Source organism: Eumetopias jubatus, unplaced genomic scaffold (genome assembly GCF_037043125.1).
Source record: "Eumetopias jubatus isolate StellerSeaLion01/CBP00866 unplaced genomic scaffold, mEumJub1_p1.0 scaffold_9, whole genome shotgun sequence".
In the NCBI taxonomy this organism is placed as follows: domain Eukaryota; kingdom Metazoa; phylum Chordata; class Mammalia; order Carnivora; family Otariidae; genus Eumetopias; species Eumetopias jubatus.
The window spans coordinates 122298201-122326075 of record NW_028274815.1 but is presented as its reverse complement, the minus strand read 5'-3'; the positions used below and the strand labels follow the sequence as shown (position 1 = coordinate 122326075).

Genomic DNA, 27875 nt, shown 5'->3' with positions numbered 1-27875 from the left:
TTCTAGAGAGGGGAAGCTGAATTAGTTTTCATCAGCTTCAAAAAAAAGTCCTACTGGCTAGAGGACACAAGAGTTGTGTCTCCCCTACTCAATCTTTTTCTACACCCTGCGATCTTTCCCTAATAAAATCCTTGAGTTACGTTAATGACATTTGATGTGTATCTACTTTCTACATTAAGTTTATGCGAGAGTAGAATGCTTGGTTTTTTTCCCCACGAAATGAAAGCCACAGTGGGATCTTTTTAATTCTGCCTCTGTACATCCTGTTACCTCTCACAGAGAGCTCTTAACTTCTCCTGGCCAACTCCTCTTTGTGTCCTTCAATAGGAAGCTCAAAAGTCACCTCATGGATGTCTTTCCCCCTATTTGATTTGGGTCTGGCAGAGTTGGTGACTCTGTCTTATTTTCCCACTGTGTTTAGGAGCACTATTCACACAGCATGGCCAGTATTTTTCAGCATGTCTCTCATGACCACCAGACTATGGGCTCTGGAAAGACAAGGGTTCCATTTTTTCCTGGCACTCAGGGAATACTTGTTTGCTCAATCTAAGAGGACAGCTCTTTGCCTGTTGTGTTGATCCTAGGGTCTCGTTAGAGCACAGAAGAAATTCTCTGGGTCTGCAGATCCCACTGGGTCTGTGCTGCTGCCGCCACCACCTTCATCACATCAAGACCAAATAGGGCAGGCAGCCAGGTCCGAAGGGGCTGGCCACAAACAAGGGAGCCTGCACCTTCTGTTTTCAGTAACCAGGAGTCTGTGCATGCCACTACCCCAGCGGAGAAGTGACGTGTTTGGACTTAGTTAATGAACACTGCTCTGGATTCGGCGTCCTGTGTGCCCCACCTGCCGGAGGCAGTACGGCCTAATGGTTAGAGCTCCTCCTCTGAAGTCAGATCTTCTGGGTTTTGTGTTTTGTTTTGTCTTTTTAATTTATTTATTTTGAGGTAGTGTTCCATGATTCATTGTTTGTGCATAACACCCAGTGCTCCATGCAGTACGTGCCCTCTTTAATACCCATCACCAGACTAACCCATCCCCCACCCCCTCCCCTCTAGAACCCTCAGATCTTCTAGGTTTTAACTCCACCTTCACCACTTAATAACTATGTATGACCTTAGGTGAGATCATCATCCTCCCCATTCCAGATTCCTCCTGTCAAAACAGAATAATGAATAAATGATGAGTAAGTAGAAACAGCATCGAAAGCACTCGGTGTAGTATCTGGCAGCTCGCTGACCCGGGTCCCAGGAGACCTCTGTGGTTGCTGTTGCCGTCCCCTGCGTCCTAAAGCCTGCCTTACAGCACACCACGCGACCAGGGAGGGGCTGCGTGGTAGTTGGGACTGTTCATTAGCATTCTTGTAGTCCCTGCCACCATTTGTGAGGCATTTGCTTCAGGCCAGCATTTGGTTAAACACTTGACAAAATCGACTCCTTTGTGCCCCACAATCACCCTATAAAGTATTACCTCCGTTTTGCAAATGAAGAAATGAGCTTGAGAGATTGAAACAGCTTGCCCACGGCCAAGGAGCCGCAGACCTGTCAGACTGCAAACCACTGCACGCTCCAGATGTGGAAATCGTACAGTATAACCAGTTTCCTTTGTGTTGTTTGTATTGTTGTTGTGTTTTCAGTTTCCTTTGTTTTGCGGTTCTTGTGGTCAGCACTCTCTCGACCCTTCACACTGAAACGACAGATTCACACCTCTAAGATGAATGCTTCTTTGAGATCGATTCACAGTCTGAGAGAGCAGATGTTGAAATACTAAACGTTAAACTGTGTACGTCAGGCACAGGGCTTTCCGTATGCTTCCTGTGACCCCGGCCTGCCACTGCAGCCACACGTAACACACGCACTTTGCATCAGTTATTAGCTAAGGTTATGACATCTTTTCCACTTGGGCTATTGATGAGCCGAGTCTTCTCCATTCTGTCATTTCCAGAGAGAGGAGGTGCCTCCAAGAGAGGGCAGGATATACAGAAAGGCACTTGCCAATACCAGAATCTTGCCATACTCGTGTTGTTACTATGCACCAACAGAAACTTCCCCAGAAGGAAAACTTGCAGGTCATGCATGTCTGCCTCACACAAAGCTGGGAGTCACCATGTGGATCTGGGGTGTGGGGATGCCCAAGTTAGCCACCTATCAACATAATGAGCATGGTAGCTCTGGCACCTCACTCCTACATTTTGTAGGCTGTAGGATGTTTCTCTGCCTGGAAGTGTCTATAATTATAAGTTTCAGTGTTCAAAGGATCTTTATGGATATTGTGAGGATACTCAAAAATATTCTTGGGGGCAGGAAAGGATACAGGGCGTGGTTGGTAGTTTTTTGCTTATTTTGTAACCACCCAAGTAGTGGGGGAGGATGAGGTGGCATATTTAAGTCCCACCCCAAAATGGCACAGTAGATGAGCCTGAGGTTGCCATCTCTTCACTTAGATGGCAAGAAACCGTTTGGGACAAGGAAGAGATTGAACTGGTGTTCTCCAGTTCTAAATATGTTTCACTCTCCAAAACAAAGCTTCAGCCCAGACTCTCGTTTTGCCCTTTTTTGGATGGTTGGAGTGGTTGAAAGTGTAGGCTGTCATCATCAGACTACTGTGTTTGAAACCCAGCTGTGTGACCTTGAGCAAGTTACAGAACCTCTCCAGGGCTTGTTTTCTGCATCTGTAAAATGAGGAGAGTCATAGTTTTACCTCATGAAGCAGTTCTGAGAACTAAAGGAGATTAGCCACGTAAAGGGTTTCACATGATCCTCCGTGATGTTAGCTATTACCACTATTTTGTAAGAGAGAAAATGTGCCCCTGCTCTCTGCCTTTTCACAGTTTTCTTTTTCAGCCTCTTCCATCGTATTAGGGACCTAAGAGAATGGTTAGAATTTTGACTATTGCCAATCATAGGTGTCACTCCGTTCCTACTGAACCTAGATCCCTGGTCTGTGCTGTGTGCACTCTTCCAGGAGGCAGCAGACATTTCCTGTAAAGGACCAGATAGTGAATCTGTTGCATATTCTTCTCCCTCTCCCACTTCCCGTTTTCTTCTTCCCCTTCCTCTTCTTTTTCTTCTTCCCTTCAAAGGTGTAAGAACTCTTCTTAGCTTGAGGGCCACACAAAAACAGTCTGCAGACCACGGACTGCTGACCTTTACTCTGATCTGACCCTCCCTAACATGGCCAAAGTCTCCAGTACTGGGGTTATTCTCTTCCGTCATTGAGGTCAAAAGATGCTAATCACAAAGACAGTAAGTTTTCATGTTAAAAATGGGGTCCAGCTGAAAAATAGCACTCTCTCTTCTCCCACCCCCAAACTCTCCCACACACCATATATAAAGAACTTCCAGAGTTCCCTACTGAGACCAAGAAAGGGTTTGTAAAGAATCCATTAGAGCCAGTTTGACAAACGCTCCAACTTGGATAAGCTCTGTGCCTGTGAAATTACTCCAGATTCACTTGGAGCCTCAGTTGTGATTTTAATTTTAAATTCCTGGGGGTTTTGCGCCATCAGGTCTCATGTCTGGAGCAGTCACGTTTTAGGACAAGAGCATCTATTGCTGTGAAGTAAGCTAACCGTAATGAACATGAACATCATACTTTTTCCACAGCAAAAAAGAAAAAAGAAAGCAAAATGCAGGCACAACCTTTGTGAAATGACAGTATTAAATTGCAAGAGATGATGGTAACGCAAATATTTAAATTCACAACTAAAATAGTGCTTGTAAAATGTAATTGCCAGGGAGAGCATGCCAGCTCGTCGTTCTTTCAGCTAATTCTCTGCAGACAGAATCATTCATACAGTCCTAGTTAAAAATGCTTATTTTAAATAAACTGCTTTCTGGTTCTTTTAAAACTGCACAAGTAAGTTTTATTGACCGGGGACGATTTAGGTCTTTGAGGTGTCCGTGGGCAGGAGAGAGCTCCTGCTGTATGGGGGCTGTCTGAGCTGGTTTGTCTTGGGCTGCAGCTTTACTGATGGCATGGCTTCCTTTCTCCCTAGGAGAGTTCCCGTGATGGAGGTGATGGCATTTTTGGCGAAAAGAAGGATGACAGCCAGGCAGGTGAGACTGTGTCCTTCTGAAGGAAAAGAAAAGTAAGGTCCCAGTTTGTAGTTATCCTGGAGTTCACATGTAATAAATATGCGCTTTTTTAAGGAGGCTCTTTTAAAAAGCCCAGTTGACTTTCATCAGACTCTCTTGGAGTCACACATGGAGCTTGAATGGGGCTCTGGCAAGCTTCCGCCACCTGTCGTTGGAATTCAGAAGTGAGATCAGTGATATCTGAGGTCAGGATGGAGTCAGGGAGAGGAAAAGGAATTGTGGTTTCATTGATTTATTATTTATTTAATTCATTTGGTGGGAGAGACGTTAGGGAGGGTTGGTTTGATGTGGTTTGGGTTTTTTTTGCTTAGTTTTTTCTGAATTTGAACTTAACGTAAGTCTTTGGCAGTTGGAAGACCCAGCTACACAGAAGCCCATAGTTGTAGATGGAGAAGGCCACAGAGGGCCTGCTCGTTCCCATGCCTTAGAGCAAGGTCCCTGAATTGGTTCTGCCCCCGTGGACAGACATATTTGTATGTGAGAGATGACAGAGCCAACCACAACCGAAAGCTGTTTCTAAAGCAGAATTGCAGCCCTTCCAGCTCTGCCTAGCTCCTGAGCCGATTGATCAGGTCCTTGAGTCAGCTGTGTTCTTATTTAAACAAAACAACAAAAATAGCCACCTTTGTTTTGATTCTGTTTGTAAATACTAATATCCTCACTGATGTTTGAAGCCCAGGATGGCTCCGACCCAGACAAATCACCCTGGCCAGTTTCATCTGCTCTCACGGCTCGCCTCAGACGTCTGGTCACCGTGTACCAGCGCTGTAACCGCAAAGAACTCTGCCGACCGGAAATTCTGGGACCAGGTAACCAAGGATACTGGGTCCAGGAAGAGATGTTCAGGAGAACCTCAGAAATGGATCTCATCAACAAGGAAGCTCAAAAGAGGTAAAAGTCAGTGACCCAAAGGGCATATGGAGCTGCCGACGAGTAAAGGTGACAAGGGAATGCTGATAGCTAGAGACCAAGTGCATTAAATGTTCTCATTGTCAAGTTAGGTGGTCTCCAGAATTAATTCAGTTCAGCCTCCAGTGATGGTATTGTCGTGCTGGCTGGGGAATTGATGAGATCTAGGAAACCCTCTTGTTCACAATTCCCAGACTTCTGTGATTTTCCAACTTCACCCTCTTCCTTAAGTTGGACCCCAATCCCTGGAAATGTGATTTAAAATTAGCATATATCAGACCATGTTCTTCTACCAATCCTTATCAAGCCTTTGAAAACAGGAAGTACTATAAAATGCCAGCCCAGAAGGAGGGGGATACACCAAAAATGGCTACAGAAGGCCAACACAGGCTAGGAGTGATGCCACCAGAAAAAAATCAACAGAGTTGTAGTTCTTTGAGTCTTTCCATCCATCCTTCTGATGTAACATCCAGTGAATTAAAAGAATACCAAATAGAAAAAATAGCACATCCACTTCTGTGTACGCCTTCTGACTTTATGAAATTTGGTAATTCAGGGAAAATATGTCTCTCATCTTTCACAGCTCCAAAGAGAAGAACTCGAGCCCTTCTTCCCTGCTTCTCAATCCTCCACTGAGCCCTTCACCCTACTCCTGGCCTGACTCCTTTATGAGGCTGTCCTCATGTTGCGGACAGAAAGACTATGGGCAGGGTATAATAATCCAACCACCTTCCATCATTATCTTAACCCTACAGGATGTAGAGCCTGGAGAACCTTAGTGTCCTAGATATGGGCTACCCGCCTAAATAAAACCTGGAAGAAAGTCAACGTGAAATAGGGGTCGGGGGAGTTGTGTGGCTGGGGGAGTCACTTCCCTTCTCTGGACCAATCTCCTCATCAGGAAAAGAAAGGGGGTGAATTTCAGGTCCCTCCAGGATTCTGATTCTGTGTTGTCATACGGGGGGCAAAATCAGGAAAAATATTTAAGCATACAGAGTATTTTAAGATCTTCATCTCCCATCAGCAGAAACAAACAAGGGAATCTCTAAAATTAATGAATCAGGAGACAGCAGGTCTGCACACATGACTTAGAAATAGATAAATACCGGAAGAAAAAGTTGAGAGATTTGAAAGTGGTGGTAGGATAATAGGCTGTTTTCATTATAAGCCTCTCAACCCAATTTAACTTAAATAAAAGTAATTAAATAGGTAAACCAGGCCCACCTGCTTTCTTGACTCCATGGACTCTCCTAGTAGGTGCTCAGTAAGTAGTTTTTGGCTTTTTTTTTTTTTTTCTCTTAAGGGAAAACAGCTCACTCTCCCTTTCTGATTAAATCCCAAGGTGGACTAGGAGAGAGCAAGCCGACTTCTATAGAGCAGTGTCCTCCTTCGGGGTTGTTTATGATCAAGAAAAGAAAACTTTTGACTGGACACAGTTCCGCATCATTTCCCGTTTGGACAAGAAGTCGGATGAGAGCCTGGAGCACTACTTCTATAGTTTCGTGGCCATGTGCCGGAATGTCTGTCGTCTGCCCACATGGAAGGATGGCGGTGAGAAAGTTCTCTGTCCCTCTGTCCCCAGTGCCACAGGGAAGGGGCGTGTTTGTTTCCAAGGTACAGAATCACTTCAGGTAATCTTGATTATAAGAGTAGAGTCTACCTGAAGAATTCAGGTAAAGACAAGTGGGTTTTCACAAATTCATGGACTGCTCATTGGGTCCACCCCTCATAAAATGAAATCTCTATCCCAAAACGATGCAGCGTCAACAAAAATTGAAATTCAGATTAACACCTCACAGAGGAGAAGCTACTGTTAATTACCTTCTCCAGCGTATTGTTAAGTCTCAGAGATTTATTCTGTGGTGAACTTTGCTCCCTCCTTAGATTATATCTTAGGAACTTTTAACTATTTTCTCGTGTATTGACTTGTAACTATAGAAAGTAAGTGGCTGTCTTTTAAACATGCCCTGATCCAGTAGAGACCCCTTCTGAGAAATTGCTTCCTGGTTGAGAGAGATGCTGCAGCTTCCTCCTCGTCCCTCGCCCGCCTCACACTTTGTAGATAAACTAGATGTGGCTCATCTGACTATATTGTAGAAAAGCTAAAACAAACATGGAGTCCACCCAGTGTGGGTCCTGGGCTGAGAGCAGCATGCCCCCGTGTGACATGGTTAGGGTGTTTTCATTAAAACCAGGGAGCTGGATAGATTGTAAGGAGCTGGGCCTTGCAGTCCCACTGACAAGACCTGGCCTCCAGTCCTGGTTCTGCCACCTTGAGCAAGTTGGCATATCTGAGCCTCCTTCTTCATCCTTTAAACGGGGATAATGATGCTACAGCCTAGCATTGTGAGCGCTCAGTGACGTGTGTACGGTACTTCAGGTAGAGGGCCCAGTACACGCTTACTGAATGAACGCTTACCTTCTAGAACCGAAGTTTTCGTGCTCCTCTTTCGCCCTCACTGGGTCTGGCCTTGTTTCATAGAAACCTTCCATTCTCGTAGCTTTTCGTGGTGTCAGGGGCACATGCACCTCAGACTGTGTGCTGGGGAACCAGGGAGCTAAGCTGTTAGACCAGAGACACAGGGGCTCAGGTGGGTGGCAGGTGTCCTGGGGCTGCCTTCAGTGATAGGCTCTGTGTTGGCCTTTCCAGGTCCCCCAGATCCCAGCATCTACGTGGAACCCATCACTGAGGAACGGGCCGCGAGAACTCTGTACCGTATCGAACTGCTGCGGAAGGTCCGAGAGCAAGTGCTGAGGTGTCCGCAGCTGCATGAGCGCCTCCAGCTCTGCAGGCCCAGCCTCTACCTCCCAGTCTGGTGGGAGTGTGGGAAGCACGATCGAGACCTGCTCGTCGGCACTGCCAAACATGGGCTGAACCGCACTGACTATTACATCATGACCGACCCCCAGCTGTCCTTCCTGGACGCCTACAGAAACTATGCCCAACATAAGAGAACGGACACCCAGGCACCAGAAAGTCTCTGTTGCCTTTACCAGACCAGCTCCAAACTATACGAATCTCTCACATACACTCAGATGAGCAGGACTTCAGAGCCCCTTGAAAATGAGCCTGAGAATCTAGTGAAAATAGAAGGTAGAGATGATCATCCTGCTGTACCTGCGGGCAGTTTATCTGACATGCCTTGTGAAAACTTTATTTCTAAAGTTCAGGATGTCATTTCCATCCCCCATGATGAACGTCTGCTGCCTGAGTCCTTGGAAGGCATGATGTATGGTAAGAAGGCCCTGAGTCGGGAGCCAGGCTCTTTTCAGGAGAGCCCAACTACCAGGACAGAACCCAGAAGGGATGCTCTGGCCGTCTTGGCCAGCGAGGACGGGAATTGGCAGCCTGGTGGCTGCGAAGCAGAAACACCTGCAGGCCCCTCTTTTATGGACAGCTTAGAAGCAGGAGTAGCTCAGATGAACATCAAAAATGGAAAACATCTGTTGCTGTCTCTTTCAAGGGAAGGGGAGCTCTGCAGTGACACAGGGCAGAGACCTGAAAGCATTGGGCAGCTAGAAGCCAAATGCTTAGCTTCCCCTTCCTTGGATCAAGGAAATGAAAGTGGGTTTGTAGATATGTGCAATCTTAGTGTCTGTGACTCCAGAAGAAGCCTGTCATCAGATCAGCAATTAATTGATTTATTAGAAAACAAAAGTTTAGAAAGTAAATTGGTTTTGAGTCAGAACCACAGCGATGAGGAGGAGGAAGAGGAGGAGAATGAAGAGGAGAATGTAGGCACGGCCGCAGGCCTGAGGCAAAGGCCCGAGGTTGTGCATCTAGCTGAGCCCACTGCTGATATCCTGAGGGAAAAGAGCCGAGGCTTCCATGTGGAGGAGGCCATGAGCCAGAGCCCTGGACCGCAGGGGGCGTTTCCTCAAGCAGCCTGTCTGTGTCACTGCAAGCACACAGAGGGGTGGACGCGTGGCCTCGAGAACGAGGAGTTTGAAGTGGAGAAACCCAAGGGTTATAACCCAGACATGTACAAAAGTAAAACCAATAGTATCACAGTGGAGGCTGAGCCCCCTGCTCCGGCAGAGCCCTGTCAGGGGAAGCACGAGCTGTTAAAAGAGCCGTGGAAGGACAGTGCAGAGGGGAGAAAAGGTTTCCCTGTGTATCCGGAAGCCAGTGAGCTCAAGTCCGAAGACATGGATTTTGAGAGTAAAGATGATTATGACAGAGATGGGAACGGCCATGCTCAAGGTACAGTCTGGGGTCTGTGGTATTTTGGATGAGCCAGTCCTCACATGGCGGGGTGGGGCACGCAGCTTCTGAGTCACACCTGCCCACGTTCCCTGTGGTTTAAGACCAAAGGTCACAGGCCTTGTCTGAAAGTGAGACAAGAGCTTAACTCTGATCATTCCAGAACATTGAGGATGATTATAAACAATTGTAGCACCTTTGCCGAATTAGCCGTGTGATTTGGGCAGGGCTTATATGCTTCTTTCTCTATGGTAGATGCTAGATGTGGTGTCGAGGGGAAGGAACTTGTTCTTCCACTAGGCGAAGTCCTTCAAACCGGTTAAAGTAGAAAAGCCTGGGAATGTCAAGAACCTGCAGTTTTCTATAGGGGGGAGTTAATTTTTCAGGAACTCCACAAAAATACAAATAAATGTGATCTTTATTAAGGTGAGAAAAGATAGTGCTGTTTATTCTTGTCATTGTCCAAACCTTGTGATTCAATGTTGGTGCATTTGGTTTAGATTCATTTTAATAACAGGAATAAAAATAACAAAATTACAAGTAACTCAAAAATACAAATACATTTGAGCTTTTTAAAAAGGGAAGTCTTAGATAAGGCTTAGGTTAGGAGGACTTTTTAAATGTTAAGAGTCTAAATGACTCAGCTATATCCCCTTGAAGGGATATAAATACATTGATTGGAGATTCTGAGCAACAAGAAATGGTTTTTAACTTTTTTACTGTTGTTTTTACTTCTTCAGACCCGAGAGGGCATTTTAGAGTGAACAAAAATCATTCTATTTATCCTTGTTATTGTCCAAAAAACCCCACAAAAGACAAAATCCCTGTTTGTGTCTGGCCTAATGCTGGTGAGGTACTCAGGGATTTAGACAGACACAGCCTTCTCCTTCTGCAACAGTGACTTTTACATCACAGAGGGAAAGACGGAGGGGAGCTTACCTAAGCTTCCCTGCATGATCTAGCTTCCCTTTTATTATAAGCTCCCTCACCTTTGATTTCAGTCATTGTGATTAGTGACTCCCTTGAGACGGGTTCCAGACTCAAGTTAAAATTTACACGCTAGCTAGGATAATGACAGAGAGGCTACTGAAAGTAGTTTAATCGCCTTGTAGCCCCAGCTGACCCAGGGCGAGCCCATCTCTGACCTTGTCCGTCCTCAGCCAGGCCACAAAGGATTGTTGCCGTGTGTTAGATTATAAAACCCACGTTGATTTTTGAGCCTTGTTGTGGGGGAAATCACCAAATAGTCTATGGAAGTCCAGGCAGTGAAATGAGTGCAGAGTGTAGAAGAATATGGCTTTAGAGGAGGAACATCTGTCCATCAGCGCCCTGAGCAGTGTCAGCTTGCTGAGCTTCGGTGAGCGGCGCACACGGTCATGGGCAGGCCCCCTTGTGCCAGCGCTTTTCAGAACGCTTTTGCAGACCTCAGAGGGGGTCCTCCACACACAGGAGACATGGAACAGGTGGGGCAGAGGAGGTCGGTCTGTTTCTGCACCTGGAAGTCTACTGTCAAGGAGCAGTAATTGGTACAACTGTCAGGGCCAGCCCCCAGATCTCCTGGCTCTTTGTCCAGGGTTTTCTCTCACACATCATTACTTTTTCTTAAAACTCAAATCCAGCCTTTCTGCTTGAAACCTTTCAGTGATGTTCCCCGTCGGAGGGAGAGTAAAATTCGAATTTTCTATCATGACCTACAGAATTGAGCATTACCTAAATGATTCTGCCCTATACTGTCATCTTTGTACTTTCCCCCTGGCGGTGTCTCTTTAGTCCCTCAGCACGTCCAGAGTAACCATTGTCTTCCTCTCTCAGTGTTCTCTCCTTCGAGAAGCCCTCCCTTCCACCAGCTCTTACTCCCTATCATGACAGCTTGTTTCTTTTTATAGCACTCGCCACTGTATATAGTTGTATTTTTTGTTTTTAAGATTTTATTTATTTTTTGACAGAGACAGACAGTGAGAGAGGGAACACAAGCAGGGGGAGTGGGAGAGGGAGAAGCAGGCTTCCCACGGAGCAGGGAGCCCGATGCGGGGCTTGATCCCAGGACCCTGGGATCATGACCTGAGCCGAAGGCAGACGCTTAACGACTGAGCCACCCAGGTGCTCCTCTAGTTATATTCATTTATTATCACTGTTTTCTTGTCTTTCCCCCATGAAACCGTTAGAGTCTGAGGGTCAGGGCCACATCTGTCTTGTATATCCTTGAATCCACTAACCTAGCAAGATCCTGTTCATGGTGGGAGGTCCCTGCAGCTCCTAGACTTGGTGCACAGTCACAAGTGAAATCTCCACATTTCAAAGGATCGACATTCCTTGTCATTTCACAAGAAAGGAGGCTCACCACTTTTCCTGCACTGGACGTTTTGCTACCCTTTGTTCATTCCCTGTCATTCCCTCCCTTAGCGGTAAGTGGGTCTTTAAAGATCCATTTCACATTGATAATAAACTTTCACCACTGAAACGTAAAAGAATGAGTCGCATTTCCATTTCTTTCCATTGATGAAGTAATCTAAATGTTCTAGGTTTCTTTGCATCATTTTTGACATGAAGCAGGTCTATTTTACCTTTGTTGTAAGTTTCAGGACTTTTCATCCATCATCGTTAACATCAGCATCTTGCTGTGTTACATTTCAAAGACTGCCTTCAAATGTATGAGTATTATAATGTTCAATTTCCTCTTGTCAGCTACACCACATGTACAAGCCTCTCGGTGCTCATTCTGCTCTCATTCTTGGGTACACAGGACAACCTCCTCTTTTCTTTTGTTGTTTTTGTTGGTGTGTGGATGCAGAATTATCACATGACTTGCATGGATAGCCCTAGAGAAAGGATCTGCATTTATGGCTTAACTGATAGGGTTCTTCTGGAAATAGCATGCTAATTAATGTTCAATTTCAAATAAGTTAGCACAGAATGGGCTAATTTTTTGAAAAGACAGATCAGGTGTCTTCATCATTCAGATCATTATAGACTCCCAAGTACCGGATTAATTCTTTAAACCCTTCTTTGCAGATTACCCAGGGAAATATTCTGAAGAGGAGAGCAAAAGCTCAACATCAGGCATTGCAGGAGACCTTGGGGACGACCTGCAGGAGGCTCGGGCTCCCACCATTGCTCAGCTGCTCCAGGAGAAGACCCTCTTTTCCTTCTCCGAGTGGCCAAAGGTACTCCCCAGAGCATGCATTCTCTACCCAAAGCATTCTCAGCTTGTAGAGTATTTGAGTATGAGCTCAGAGAAATGTTTAATATCCTGAAAAGCTATTAGTAATGTCACATATGAACATCAAAGAAATACACACTCGACCATAAGATAAAACTGTCTTCGTATTTAAAGCTCCGTGGCTTTAATTTTAATTTTCATTGTCCAGACCATAGAACTTATTTTAAGACTTGTAAAGTGAGTACATCTGAGTGCTTTTTTTCTAATCAACCCCTTCTGGTTAGAAAACGTGACATGTGATCTCTAGGGACTTTGATAATTTGGGTAGCTTGGTGCTTGCTCCTCAGAGCATTTGGTCTTTTTTATAGGATCGCGTGATAATCAACCGCCTGGATAATATCTGCCATGTGGTGTTAAAGGGGAAGTGGCCGTCGGGCCAGCAGTACGAGCCCTCGGGCACCCTGCCCCCGCCAGTGTTAAGCAGCAGTGCTGGTTCTCGGGGGAGCCTTTCGGAGCCAGAAGTGACCGAACTTGGCTTCAGCAGTAGTGCAGCATTGGTGGCCCCGATCCAGAAGGTGAGGTCCCGAGCGCCGCATCGGCTGTGACACAAGCAGTGAACAATGCTTTGCACTTCTCAGTTGAGTCATTTCATTCAGCAAATACTTACTGAGTGGATAGGGGTTTTTTTCTTTTTTCTCTCTTTCCTTCTTTCTTTCTCTCTTTCTGCTTTTGGTTTTTCTCTTTGGTTTTTTTTTTCTTTTCTTTTCTTTCTGTAAAGTCACTGGTATTAATTGAAGAATTTAGATTTTATCCTGTAGGCAGCAGGGAGGTACTAAAATTTTGGAGCAGGGAAGTGCATGATGAAAGCAGGGTTTTACAGCTCGGCTGGGGTGGTGGGCAGGTTCTTGGGAGAGGAGGGTCAAGAAAGAAGAGGGCCAGAGGCTGGGAGGCCAAGTGGGGATCTGATGAAGAGATGAGGTCCTAGACCAGGTTAGTGGCAGAGGGGGTACAAACAAAGGGAAAGGGGCGGATGTTGGCAGGCATGACCTGATGACTAATAGACATACTAGGAGACGGAGGCGTGAATGGATCAGTGTGTTCCATACTTGGAAGACCGTGAGAATGATGGCAGCTGATAGAAATTAGGGAAATCAGGGAATGGGTTTTATAAACTCAGGCTCATAACTCAAGTTTAATCTGAGGTACATTGTTAGCACACTGCCTTTTTTTAATTTTCCAATGGATTCTGATGTACATCTGAGGTTGATTCCCTGGATTACAGTCTTGCAACTGCAGGGGTACTTTGTGGACCAGCAGTGTTAGCAGCACATGGAAACCTGTTAGGCATACAGAATCTCAGGCCCACTGAAGTGGAATTGACATTTTAAGAAGCTATCCAGGTGAGGGTGCCTGGGTGGCTCAGTCAGTTAAACATCTGCCTTCAGCTCAGGTCATGATCCCAGGGTCCTGGGATGGAGCCCCACATCGGGCTCCCCACTCAGCGGGGAGCCTGCTTCTCCCTCTGCCTCTGCCTGCCCATCACTCATGCTCTTCCTCTCTCTCAAGTAAATAAAATGTTTTAAAAAACAAACTATCCAGGTTATTTGGTGCTAAAGTTTGAGAATGCTTGAGTGGAAAAACGTCTAAGAATTGATTAGGAATCCTGCCAGGCCCGAGGAAGTCAGGCCTGGAGAAGGAGCTGCCATTCAGCCACAAAAGTGGCATTCAAACCTCCATGTGTGTGTTTGCAGGAGACCTTCCTGGCTCCAGTATTCACAAAGGATGACCAGAAGCACAGACGTCCCTACGAGTTTGAGGTGGAGAGGGATGCAAAGGCCCGGAGCCTGGAACAGTTCTCTGCCACCCACGGGCACCCCCCCATCGTCCTCAATGGCTGGCACGGGGAATCTGCAATAGATCTCTCCTGCACGTCAGAGGGGTCCCCGGGAGCCACGTCTCCTTTCCCAGTGAGCGCCAGCACCCCTAAGGTCGGGGCTATCGGTTCACTTCAAGGAGCCCTTGGCATGGACTTGTCTGGGATTCTGCAAGCTGGCCTGATCCATCCAGTGACGGGACAGATTGTCAATGGAAGCCTCAGAAGAGATGACGCTGCCACAAGGAGGCGGAGGGGGAGACGGAAACATGTTGAAGGAGGGATGGACCTCATCTTTTTGAAGGAGCAGACACTTCAGGCAGGAATCTTGGTGGGTATATGAGACCATTAGGTAAAAACCTTGACCTTTCCACTCTGAGTAATAAACCCTTCCTCAGACACACGATTTTTTAATCTGTGGCTCTTTTATCCCTATTTCAAATGTCCTACTTAGTTTCTCTTGTTAGAAGTTGCCCTCAGTCTTTTCTAGAAACAAGTTTAATCCATTACAGGCCCTTCACCTGCATGCAACCTGAAGATATGAGCCAGGGGTCTTGCCAAATAGAAACAGCCCAGACCCTCCAGTGTTTCGGAAGAGCTGCTAGTGATTGAGTAAAGCAAAACATCAGGTTTGAGTTTGTGGCAGTGGCACTCCAGGTTAGCAGGTTTTTCAGGAGCTGGGGTTCAGGAGAAGGAACAGGGGTCAGGATCCTGAATGTTGATCCTGGCTCTACGACTTGACCTTCTGGGCTACGTGGGGCATGCCACCGCGCCTCACTGTCCTCCTCTATGAGGTGGGCCTGTAGCATCTCCCCCAGAGGGCTTCACCAGCATCACGCCAAGACACCCTCAACCCAGAGGAGATCATTGTAAACAACAGACAAGGTTAGAAGCTGTATGCCAGGCCAAGAGAGATACCCTTAGACTTCGCTTCATGTGTCGAAGACAACTGACTTGCCTTTGTGTGTTGGTTTTTCTCATTTATTGAATTTCAAGCTCCAAAACAGGAATCACATTTCATGATTTCTTATGTTAAAAGGAATAATCATGACCAGTATTCATTGAGTGCTTGACATGTGCCAAGCACTGTGTTCAGGTTTTAGTGTGACCTATTTGATCTTCACAACTCTATGAAGGTGTTGTTACTACTCCAATTTTATAGATGAAGAAACTGAGGCTAACAAGCATTGAATAATTTGCCCAAGATTATCCAGTAAAGTGGCAGGTCAAGGAACCAAACGAAAGACTTTGTTCGCTGGCACCTAAGAGCTTTATTATTAAGTTCTGTTGTTTGGTATATTTTAAAAGTTTTGTCTTCCTCTTAGACTTTCTATATAATTTGGGAGGCTGAAGTGACAGGTTCTTTCCCTTCCCAATCCTGCAAGCTTTTAAGACAGTTGTCTCATTTTTTGGAAGTGCAAAGCCATAGTTCTCTGTAGTGATCATAGAGTATTTTTAAAAATGTATTATGCAAACATTTATTTAGCACCACGTTGTACTTTGTAGACCCCATTATAGGCATTGGGAATACAGAGATGAGTAAGACAGGCATTCCACCTATAGAGGGAGAAACAGGTAAGTATATTGCAGTGTGGCATTTCCTGGTATTGGAAAAATCTGTGAATGGTGCGGGGGCGGGGGGCAGTGTGCAGGAAGTAGAGTGGCCTGGAACTGTCAGTGACGGTGACAAAGGAGGTAACACAACCTGAGCAGACAAGATGGAATTAAAGGTCACCAAGTAGACAAGAAGGGGAGAGGAGCATCAGGTAGAGGGAATGCCAACACATGCAGGAGCCCATGTGTGGGTCAGTAGTGTGAAGGATTCTTTATTTTTTAAAGATTTCATTTATTTATTTGACAGAGAGAGACATAGCGAGAGAGGGAACACAAGCAGGGGGAGTGGGAGAGGGAGAAGCAGGGAGCCCGATGCGGGGCTCGATCCCAGGACTCTGGGATCACAACCTGAGCCGAAGGAGACACCCAACGACTGAGCCACCCAGGCGCCCCTAGTGTGAAGGATTCTTACTCAAGTACCCTAGCATAGTAATACTCAGGTGGAAACAGATGGGAAGGTACAGAGAATACGTTTTCCTTTCAGAAACTGGTTTTCATTCTGTCATGCTTAACTGCACATACTTGTTTCTCTTCCGTCCAGGAAGTCCATGAAGACCCAGGGCAGGCCCCCCCGAACACCTCACACCCTGAAGGGCCAGTGGCTGCCACTTCAGCCCCCGAGCCAGACCCAGCAGCCGGCAGCCAGGCGGAGAAAGCCATTCCCAGCAAGAGTCTGCTGGACTGGCTGAGGCAGCAGGCTGACTACTCCTTAGAGGTTCCTGGTTTTGGAGCAGTAAGTATTGTTGGTGCTACCTGACGCTGCCATTTCCTTCCTGCTGACTTGCTGCTGTGTTTGCTAAGGAGTGTGCTCGGGGAGGCCAGGAAATTTGACAGAGATCTGCATCAACGGAGAACATCATTTTCAAGTTGGGGTTTTTGTCTTTAAGTTTAAATTGTGATGAAGTTTTCTAGTAACAGAAATCACAGCCCATGTCAGAATGCTGTGCCAAGTCATGTAAAATCTTTTTTTTTTTAAAGATTTTATTTATTCATTCATGAGAGACAGAGGGAGAGAGAGAGAGAGAGAGAGAGAAGCAGAGGGAGAAGCAGGCTCCCAAGGAGCAGGGAGCCCGATGCGGGACTCGATCCCAGGATCCCGGGACCATGACCTGAGCCGAAGGCAGACGCTTAACCATCTGAGCCACCCAGGCGCCCAAGTCATGTAAAATCTTAATGAAGACAGGACTTGCCGAAGCTCAGCCCCCCTTTCCCCCCAGAATTACCACACAAGATCCAAAGTGCCCAGAGAAATCTGTAGTTTGCATAAACACTGCCACTTCGGGAACGTGTTCCTGTGTATTCTCTCCAAGTTAATACATTACCACCTTGTAGGGAAGGGCATCTGTTCCTAGTTTTGAGTTACAGCTTTGCCACTCTTCCTGCAAGTCCTCTTACTGCCTTTGCCCGGGATCCTTCAGGTTAGAAATCTGTAGGAGAGGGCTCCTGAGCACTGATGTCTCTTCTTGGTGTTTCTTTTCTCATGTGCTCACCTACCCCACCACCATCTTTGTCCTGGGTACATCTAACTAATAAGATGTGGAGGTAGAGAGCTCAGAAGAAGAGGAGGAGAACGGATTCACAGATGCACACCCTCCAAAGAGAGACAAAGCCTGCCGGATAGGTGGCAGCAGAGAGAGAATCTGGGGAATGGGGGGGGAGGAGAAAGCCAGGGAGTAAGCAGTGCGCTGAGAGACCGCTGGGCCAGCACCGGTCTGACCCAAGGGGCCCACACAGTCTGTTCTCCACCTTGCTGCAGGAACGCCATTGTTTAAAGAAAACCTAGGTGAGTGCCCGGTAGCTCTTTCCTTCGTCAGCCTAACCTGACGGGGTCCTGTACGGAGGGCCATTAATGAGAGAAGAGCAAAACTAGGTGAAAAGCACCACCCTCATCAGAAGAATCTGTGACAGGATGTTTTGTAATGTTGGTTTCCATTTGCCTCCTAGAATTTTTCAGACAAACCAAAGCAGAGGAGGCCACGCTGTAAGGAACCTGGAAAATTAGACGTCAACTCCCTGAGTGGGGAAGAGAGGGTTCCCGCTGTCCCCAAGGAGCCAGGACTAAGGGTAAGGAAGAAGGATGTGTCCCAGTGAAGCCAAGCCTTGCAGACTCAGGGAAAGCTCCAGCTGGGAAGTGGGGAGCCAGGCGATGTCTTCTCAGAGGCCAGAGGACGGCACGGGAAGTTGATAAGGAGCAGTAACTGGTACTGGGGCCTCTTGAGCAGCAGTAGGACTTCCCGTGGTCATTTGTTTTCAACCTTTACCACCAAAACTTCTGGTTTAAATTTGTACTTAAACCATTTCCAAAACCGGATATCCGCCGCCCACCCCCCATCCCCTTACAGCGTAGAGAGTTCAGGGAAATATACCTTAACCCCTATCAGGAGTCTGTTTCTAGAGTTAACAAATGTCATTATTGGAAATTTCCATTTAAGACATTTCCTCCTAGTCCATCCTCACTGGCAATGAAAAACAGCTGACTCCAAGCACTGCCCTTCTCCTCATATAGAATCCTGAGCCTGGAAGAGACTTCAAAAGACATCTGTGAAATAGTTGCAGTCCAACGCATCTGAGTTAATTATAGTTCACAGAGGAGGACAGATTTGGAATAGAAAAGTCATAACCTCTAGGGGGCAGTAATAACATTTCAACCTGAAAATGTGTCAGGCTTGGGCAAATTATACGTAAATGTGCTTTTAACCTGCTAAAAGTGCGTCCTCCCCCAACAGGGAGCCTCTGAAGAGCCTCATGAGCATCTGTTCTTCTCGGGTTGCCCCCCAAATGTACAGGCTTTCCTGAATGCCTTCTCTTCCAGGCTCTGCCAGCTGCAGATTTCCTTGGGTGTGAATCCCCCTCTTAGTGGGACTGCCTGGATGTGATTTCTTTTTCAGCTCCAGAAGACCACCCACCCTAGTCATTTCCTCCTTTTGCAGAAGAAAGTTGTAAATGTTTTCAAGGAGTCTGTGACTGATGTTGTCACCTAGTGGATTGTTCTAGCAGCTCTGCAGACAAAACTGCTCTCCCTCAGCCCCATCCCCCACCAGAGCCACTCCAGGAATGGGGCCGGGACCCCGTCCCAAGGTTGGCTGCTTGTTAGAAAGCTCATCACATTGGGAAAGCTGCCCTTTTGCCCCTCTCTTGCTTTATTGTCAGAGAGTGTCTCTACCACCCCTTTTCCTAGACCCGCTTGTGCTGTGCACACTGATGCGGCTGTGGTCCTTAGCCCAACTGACTCTCTCTGGCCCTCAGGCTGCCACCCCACCTTCTCCCCGCGTTGCTGCACACGGTGTCATTTAAAAGGCATCCAGGAGAGACTCCGGTCCTTGCTTTGTTGTAGCCTCAGCTCTTGCTGCAGAGACATGTCAGAAAACCCACATGGTTTCCTCCTCCTTTCTGCATGTCTAACAATTTCCCTCATGTTCTCTGGAAATTAATGTTCACTCCCCTACAGACGCTGATCCCTTGCCAGAAAACCCGTTTCTGAGCTGTTCTTGCAAGCCAGCCCTTTACCAGAGATGCACTTTCCCTCCTTTGTTAAATAAACACAGTCCCTGCCTCGGAGGCCCTTGTCGTGCAGTAAGGCAAGACGGGGAAGCCCTCGTCCACCCGGCCCTCAGGGCTGCCCGGCCTCCCCGGTGGGGAAGAGCCAGCACGGCCCAGACCGCGGCACTCGGCTTGGTGCCAGGAGGAGCCGGCTCCCACAGCTCCTGCTGGGACAGGAGCCCTCTCGGGTATGCTGCCCTCGTTCCCCCATGGAGACACCCCCCACCCCACCCCCACCCCCGCTTCTGGAAGCAGATTCGGATCCTTCCCTCAGCCCCTTCTGCTGTGTGTGCTGGGGCTCAGCCGGGTGAGCTCCATGGGCTAGAGTGAGGCTGTGGGATTCAGCTTCCGGGACAGCCAGTACATAGCGGTTGCTCATGAGATGTGTGTGGGCACGTGCTCATGTAGATGGAAGTTCTGTTTGTTTCATAGATGTGTGTGTAGGTTTTTTTGTTTGTTTCTTGCTGAGCCACTGTACAGTAACTTGCAGAGATGACCCGTCACCCCTAAATACTTCAGCGTGTGCCTCCTAAGAATATTTTCCTACATAACTATTACCATTATCACACATGGGAATATTAACAACATTTAATATTTAGTCCACATTCAGATTTCCCCAGCTGTCCAAAAAAAGTCTTTTTTTTTTTTTTTTTAAGATTTTATTCATTTACTTGAGAGAGTGAGCGAGTGAGAGAGAAAGCATGAGAAGGGGGGAGGGGCAGAGGGAGAAGCAGCTCCAAGCCTGACATGGGGCTCAATCCTGGGGCTCCAGGATCATGACCCAAGCCAAAGGCAGATGCTCAACAGACTGAGCCACTCAGGTGCCCCCCCCCCAAAATGTCTTTTAGAAAAGCTAATTTTTGCTGTATTTTGTGTTTAGGAGTTTTGACTTCATTACCATACACATCTCCTTCTTTGGTTATTAGGTCTCTCTTCACTCAGTGAATGTTTGTTGGCTAAATCTCCTAGCCTCCCTGGGAAGAGTAGGGAAGTTTTGGTCACCACCTTCTTCTCTACCTCTACCCAGGAGTTAAGTTTGAGAGCTGGGATCCATAGGCTTTGGAACAAATGCTACCGTGTATTGGTGAAGATGTCTTCTTGAGTTGGAATGCCCATGTAATCATCTGGAAACGCAGATTTGCCTCCAGTGTTGCTTAACTTCGGACTCTCCTTTTCCGTGCTCTCCTTGCCCTCTCCCCAGGCTTCCCCTGGAATAGGAAGCAGGTTTGCTCTCAGGGTATAATTACCAGGAGGGAGAGCTGCCAGATCCCAACTTGGCCGCTGTGTGTGGTCGCTGAGCTGCTGGGAGGGGCACCTGATGGGGTGGGCAGCAGCTGAGTGGCTAGAGGGCTCTTGCTCCCACAGGAAGTGGTAAGATCAGGCTTCCTCTGCCAGCACCCCTCTTGGCGTTGCTGTAGATGAGGAGCTATTCTCTTTACCCCCCGGGACCTTTCCACTGCTGCTCTTCCGATCTGAATGCCTCCTTGGCCGGTTCCCGGTTCTGAGAGGGCTCAGCACTCTCTACATCAGAGGCTCACCATAAGGGCAGGAGAGGGATGCTTCTGGACATCCTGATACCTGAGGAGTATGTCGAAGATTCCTGCGGGGTGCAGGCTGGTCTTGATAAGCAATCTAGCACTAGATGCCCTGATGAACTCAAAGTATGTTAAAGAACATCTGATTTATAGCAAGTTGTTTGAAAAGAAGATAGAGGCATTGTTCATCAAGCCCTGGGTTTGCTTCCCAACAGAAAGACTTCTAAGCACACCCTCCCCACTGGAGAGTTATGAAGGAACTTTGTGGGTATAAAGGAAAAAGACGCACCCCGGCATCTTTCCCTGGCTCTTGGCTGTGGGTGGGCTACAGGGAAGAGGTGTTGGAAAAGCCCAGTGGTCCTGTTGGGGCTCCCCTGGCCGGGGCCCTCGGCTGAGGTGTTGTGCATTAGAAGTTCTGCTTTTAATCTGGCCCCAGTCCATCAAGCCCTACTCTCTCTTCAGAAATAGGAACCAGGCAGGAAGTGCTCCCGAAGTGATCATCCCCAGAGCCAGAGTAAGCGGCTGTCCCGAGAAGGGCAGGCACCATCCCTTGTGGTGTGGTGCGACACAGGGTCTGCTCTTCCCTGCCCAGCTGTGCCCCAGGGCAGATCCTCCTTCTCTCACTTTGTGAGAAAGAATGGGCACAAAACATGACAGAATCACGTCCCTCCAGTCTGCTATTCTAAACCAAGGCTTTTTGAGAAGAGTTTTCTTAGAGTCGACCATCATAAAGCTTTTTGCCCATGATCTGGTTTTTCTTGAATATTCTTTAGAACATTGAAGGACAGATAGAGAGCTTCAAAAATGACACAATTCTTGGGGACTTGGGAACATTCAAATACACGTTTTTCATGTGTCTACAAATCTTTAAATTCTTTATAAGATGGCTGTGATGGTTGTACTGACTCCCCAGGGTTGGTGGGATCGCTAATTGAGATAATGCAGATGGCCCTTAGCATCTGCCTGACCCAGGGTAAAAGCACACTGAGTGGTGCTGTCATTGCTTTCCCCGCCGCCCCCTCTGTGATGGCCACCGGTTGCCAGTTTCCCATACTGCCCAGGCTGCCACGGACGTGGGCCCCATGCTTCCCTTCCCAGCTGCCACCCAACGTGTGCTCACGGAGAGCCTGAACCCATGTTACCCACCAGCCCCATCCTACCGCTGCCCCTCTGAGCAGAGATGTGTTGGATTCTAGGGATTTGACTTCTTTAACAGTTAGGGAGAAGAGAGGCCGTGAGCTGAGTGGAGATGCCAGAGCTCCTGGATTAAAGTCCAAAGTGGGAGTCCTTAGGAAGGGTGCGAAGAGCCTTCTTACCTGTTCTCAGGTTTGGCTGCCTGTCTCAGCCCTTAAGTATCTGTGGACTCCCTGACTTCCTGTCTCCTTAGCACTCTGGCCCTAATAAAAGTGTTTTTCTGGCCCTTCTGCTGTCTCTTGGTGTGACCTGCACCTGCCTTCTGGCTCCAAGTATGCTCCGTTAAGGACTGCAGCTGGGTCCCTGTGTCTGAGCCTCAGAGTAAGCTGGTGGCGTCTCAGCTGTGTCTTGCCGCATCCCCACGCCCCGCTCCAGACTTGCAGGGAGGGAAGGCGTTGATACAAACGGCGGAGAATCCTGAAAAGGCAGCAGACGCAGCTGTAGGGAAGCGTGGGCTCCAGCGTCAGCAGCGCCGGGAGCCTCACTGCTGGGCCCTCCGGCCTCCTGCTTCTGTGCAGGGGCCCGTCCCCGTTTCCACATTCCAGCCCCGATGGGGACGTGCATCCCCAGTGCAAACCCAGGGTTACGGATCCCCCGTGGCAACTCTGAACATCTTGGGCCTCATCATTTTTGTGATCAAAGGGAAGGTGGTAGAATAACACCAGCTTTGTAACAGGAACCATGAGGAGGAGAGAGGACTTCAGGGATCCACAGGGAAGGGCTTTTTCTTTATGATCCTCTGTACAAAGAAGACCGAGAGTGCACAACAGCAGCAGTTAGGAGAGTGCGCCACCGACGCTGTGGGCACATACCTCCTTGATGAGCCGAATGACAGCAGGGAGAAGTGGAGGGCCTCGGAAAGGAGAGGGGGCGGGGCTTTCGGGCACAGTCCCGAGAGAAGTCACTGCCTTTCTCTGGGGAAAACATTTCTCTTGATAGATTATTCATGCCATTTTGGAAGCAGATTCAGAGTTAGAGACATTGTGATTGCAGCGGTGGTTTCATTCTCTCCCCGCAAGCAGGCGGTAAGCTCTGGCGGAGCAGGCTCTGGTGCGTCCTCGTGGCCCCACAGGGCTCGTGAGCCACAGGCACCAGGGAAGGAGCGAGTAGGCTGCAGCAAGCCCACTGCCAGGCTGGCGCGCTCCCTCCGCCCTGCGGCCTGCAGCTCCCTGATGCCTGATGCCGGGAAGCGGCAGGCTCCCAGACTCTAGCAGAGCCGTCGGCGGAGGTGGGGGTGCAGTGTGCGCATGCGCGGTGCCGGTGACCCGCCTGCCGGCCTGGCTGTGCGCCCCAGGCGCAGTCACAGTTCAGGCCGCGTGGCGGTTAGCCCTGGAGGTCTTAGCCCTGTTGGGCCCTCCCACCACCTGCTTCTGTGCAGGGGCCCGTCCCGGGAAAGGGACAGGCGGGAAAACGGGCGCAACACAGCCCTCTAATGAGAGCAAGACTAGATGGTCTCCCTTGAGGGAGCCCAGCACGTCACTTATGATGATGCATTTCCCCAGCACCGTTCGGGAGTGCCCTTTTCCCCATGGCGCGCAGTAGGCCCCCTGTTCCTGTTCGGTGTCTGAGTGGTTGTCCTCCAGGAGCTTAGGACCCGGAGGGAGTGAGGTGCTCACAGTTACCAGCCTCCCTTCCACCGAGCACTTCTTCCTGTGGACCGGGTAAGGTCTTGCACACTTCGTTTTCGGTAACTGCCAGATAGGTGTCGTGGTCCTTTCCAACCAGAACTCTGAGAGGCTAACTGATGGGGCCCAAGTCCTGTAGCTAGTTATGGGGTCAGGACCAAGATTCAGGTCCCACTGCTGCAAAGCCCTGTCTCCCAGCTTCCGTTGAAAACCTTCCCATGTCTCGAGGAAGATGAATGCTCGGTTTGGTCAAGGGTTCACAGCCACAAGTCTCAACTAAGACGTGGGTGTCCTTAGCAGGGATCTAGCTCCCAGCGCTCTGACAAGTTTCTCCAGGACGGATGCCGCCTGCATGTGGTGGTTGGTGGCTCTCGGCCTCCGAGAGAGCGACTTCAGACGGTCAGGTGAGAGCCGGCAAGGCAGGTAGGCAGGGGGCCCCCACTCAGGACCTTCGTGTGGCAGGGATAGGATGGGCCAGTGCGGAAGCCTGGTCTTCCTCCCCAGCCCATCACCTGCCATCCAGTAACCTTTGGCCTCTTGTGTTTCTTTGTCCTTTTTCAGGGGTTTCTCCCAGAAAACAAGTTCAATCACACCCTGGCCGAGCCTGTTCTTCGAGATGCAGGCCCCCGCAGAAGGGGGCGGCGGCCCCGGAGCGAGCTCCTGAAGGCTCCTGCCATTGCGGCGGACTCTCCCTCGGGGATGGGGCCACTGTTCATGAACGGACTGATCGCTGGGATGGACCTGGTAGGGCTCCAGAACATGAGAAACATGCCAGGCATCCCCCTCACGGGCCTGGTGGGGCTCCCGGCGGGCTTTGCTGCCGTGCCCGCAGGGGAAGAGTCCAGAAGCACCCTGAGCATGCTGCCCATGGTGCTGCCAGGAATGGCTGCGGTGCCGCAGATGTTTGGCCTCGGGGGCCTCCTCAATGCACCCATGGCAACCACCTGCACCTCCACCGCTCCAGCGCCTCTGTCAAGCACAACAAAAAGTGGTCCATCGGCGCCCGAAAAGACTGTAGAGGACAAGCCAAGTAGCCATAATGTAAAATCGGACACGTTGGCTGAAGACAAGCCTGGTCCTGGTCCATTTTCTGATCAGTCCGAACCTGCAATAACCACCAATAGTCCTGTGGCTTTTAACCCATTTCTCATCCCAGGAGTGTCTCCTGGACTCATTTACCCATCCATGTTTCTCTCTCCTGGCATGGGCATGGCTCTGCCAGCAATGCAGCAGGCCAGACACTCTGAAGTGATAGGTCTGGAGAGCCAGAAGAGGAAGAAGAAGAAAACAAAAGGGGACAGCCTGAACCCCAACCCAGAGCCCGCTCCCGGGTCCGAAAAGGAGCCAGGCAGCGATCAGAACTGCCCCGAATCCAGGACCCCCGGGCCCCCGGATAGAGAACATGCGGCCCAGACCAGGGAAGGGGGCCTCAAAGACTCTAACAGTGACACCAATTAGAACTTTTTCATTTAAGAAATGATTGTGACTTGTAAGTTTCTTATCCCATAAAGGTTTGTTACTTCCTCACTTCACCTTCATAAGAACCTGTGTTTCCATAAGTAATATTACCTACCTAATTTTCTGAGAACTGTGGTCACAGATGTTAATAGTCGCAGGGTCTTGCCACTTCATTAGCTGAGTGTCGTCGACCTAGTGTAGGAGGCACCGAATTCTCATTCTGTTACCGAGTTGTTCATTCCAGCAGCCGTAGCTGATACAGTACTTGGTGACATGCCCCCCCCCCACTTCTCCAAGTTTCCCCCTTATTTGAGGAGGGACAATGGCAAAAGAAAGCTGTCTAGGGATTTACCGTCAAAGGGCCGAAGAACAGAGACCGTGAGGAGCTCTTTTTTTCCATGAGCTGTGTTAAATGGGAAGCATGTAATGGGGAAACCAAAAAGCACAGAAAAAGGAAGTGCTGGTGCATATTTTTTAGTTCAAATATTTCCCTATTTTATCATGATGACTAAATGAGTAGTATAGACAGAAGTATATAACTAATGGTCGAAAATGCATATATATTCATTTCTTTATAAAACAAAACCTTACTGGTAGTAACAGGACATCCCCCTTCATGGTTTTTCAGACACGTGCAGCAAGAAGAAATACTGACTAGGCATTATTTTATACATGTATGTGCTCTCTCCCCCAAGTTAAAGGATCGCTCTCAGTATGAAAAAGCTTTACACACCCGGATTTCCTGCTGGCAGTGGGGGCGGGCGAGGGGCTCGCTCTCCATGGGGCCGCACGCTGCTCATAAGCACACGGCTGGCATCTGCTCACCTCACCTTGTTCTCAAGAATCTCTCCAGCCGCTACCAGGGCCCTAACGGGTTTTTACCTTGTGCTTCCCTTCACCAAGAATAAGGCTCTTTCTGGAGCCTGGGAGAGTCTCATCACTCCACACTTTTACTCCTTGCTAGTCCCTTCGTCAGAATTATTTGAGGTTGTCAGAACATGTGTGTGCCACCTTTTATAAAACGACTGTGAACGTTTGTTTCTTCTCTCCGTTTTTTTCTCTCTTCGGTTTCCATTTTGCAGTTGGACCCAGATTCCAAATCAAGTTAGCCGAGACCATTGCAAATTGACATCGTTTTCCCTTCTTCCTCCCTCGGGAAGCCCCTGCCCGAGGGGCCCTCATCCCGCTTTCCGTCTTTTCCCACTTGGGTTCCATCCCTCCTGAGGGTCTTATTCTTTCTCGACAGTTCACGCTCTGAGACTTGAAATAAGCTCATGGTTCAGGACTCTGGGGGCACAGGGCTGTGCAGGACCGTTGGAAATGTTGGAAGTGTTACTAGTACCAGTTTCACTTTGTGTTGTCACAATTTACTGTATTTTTTACTTTTTCTGTTACAGTTTTGCTAATTTATCAGAAGGTCCAAAAGTTTGACATAACTATTTCAGTTTGCATTATTTATTTATGATGCTTTTGTCATTGTCTTTTATACATTTGGGATTATAAATTATGTAAATGTTAAAATGAGCATCTCAAGGAAGTCTGTTAAATTGTGACCGGAAAAAAAAAAAAATCGGTCAGCTGTATTTTCAAACAGTGGAGTCCCGGCGTCATGAATCAGATAAAAATCAGAAATTCTGTAACTGATCGTATGAGTATGAAGAAAGAATCCAGTGATTGAGCAAATCCTATTTAATGACATCTTTGTAGCATAGATGGTCTATAATGCTGACAACAGATTTCTTAGAAATGCTGCTCTCTATTTAACTAACATTTTGTTCAGTTTTGCCTCCAGTGGAAGCAGAAAGGGTTTTTTCAGCTGTTAAATCCTAAAAATCAATATAATTTATTTATGTAAAAAAAAAATCACTCAATCGATATATTTTTGAACCTTTTAAGTACTAATTTTCTTTTTATCAAGTAGAAAAAAATGTATTTGCCCTAAATCCTTAAAATACAAATGCTATAAAAATTCATGTATCTTGAAAGCCTTACTGCAAATGAGTATTATAGACATCCAGCAGAGTCTGGGTTTCCCTTTGTTGTCGTTGTTGTTTTGTATGGAAAAGCTGCTTTCCCCAGGTTCCACTTAGAACCTCCAGTAGGTCACAGGGTTCAATATGGATTTGATTTAAAAACCCACCAGCATGCTAAATCCCTTGTTATATCTTACTGAACCTGTATGTTAACTCTCTGGGTATTTAGGCTTATATTTGACTGCTATTGTGTCCCTGTTTGCAAAATGAAAATGACACTCTGTGGATTATTTGCTCTGTAAGGCATAAGTGCTTCTTATGATTATTTTGACGTTTCCAAGAGCAAAAGCCAAATTTAAACTCTCTTCAGCAAACTTGAGCCTTTTCATCTAAATTCCATGTCACTCACAGCCATAACTTTCCTTGGTCATTCTTCACCCCGTGTCTCACATAATAAATTGTCTGTGGTCTTGATCCTGGATTTAAAAAAAAAAAAAAAAAAACAATTTTAAAAGTCAAATTCAGTGGCACTTGGATGTCTCTTGCTGCCTGGGCTTTGTATGAATATATCCTATGCACACAGCAGTCCCCGATCCTTCCGAGGTGCCCAGTTTGTTCTGGACACACTGTTGGGAGCTTGTTAAATAATTCATTCATGGGAATGGATTGACCGGATCTCTTGACCTACCAGAACA

At 47.8% G+C, this 27875-nt stretch overlaps 1 protein-coding gene across 3 annotated transcripts in view; it reads left to right on the top strand.

Annotated features, from left to right (window-relative positions):
* Positions 1–27482, top strand: part of CHD6 (chromodomain helicase DNA binding protein 6) — a 192517-nt gene extending 165035 nt beyond the window's left edge. The window contains exons 28-38 of one of the 3 annotated variants that reach the window (XM_028121911.2): positions 3996–4056; positions 4770–4986; positions 6347–6555; positions 7655–9208; positions 12221–12372; positions 12737–12943; positions 14120–14572; positions 16397–16588; positions 17800–17919; positions 24050–24153; positions 24311–24499. In XM_028121911.2, the coding sequence (XP_027977712.1) occupies positions 3996–4056; positions 4770–4986; positions 6347–6555; positions 7655–9208; positions 12221–12372; positions 12737–12943; positions 14120–14572; positions 16397–16588; positions 17800–17919; positions 24050–24153; positions 24311–24413 (3372 nt within the window). In that variant the 3' untranslated portion in view covers positions 24414–24499. Of the gene's footprint in view, positions 1–3995; positions 4057–4769; positions 4987–6346; positions 6556–7654; positions 9209–12220; positions 12373–12736; positions 12944–14119; positions 14573–16396; positions 16589–17799; positions 17920–24046; positions 24154–24310 lie in introns of all 3 variants that reach the window. The other 2 variants (XM_028121910.2, XM_028121909.2) reach the window with 2 other exon arrangements.
* Positions 27483–27875: the final 393 nt, after the last annotated feature.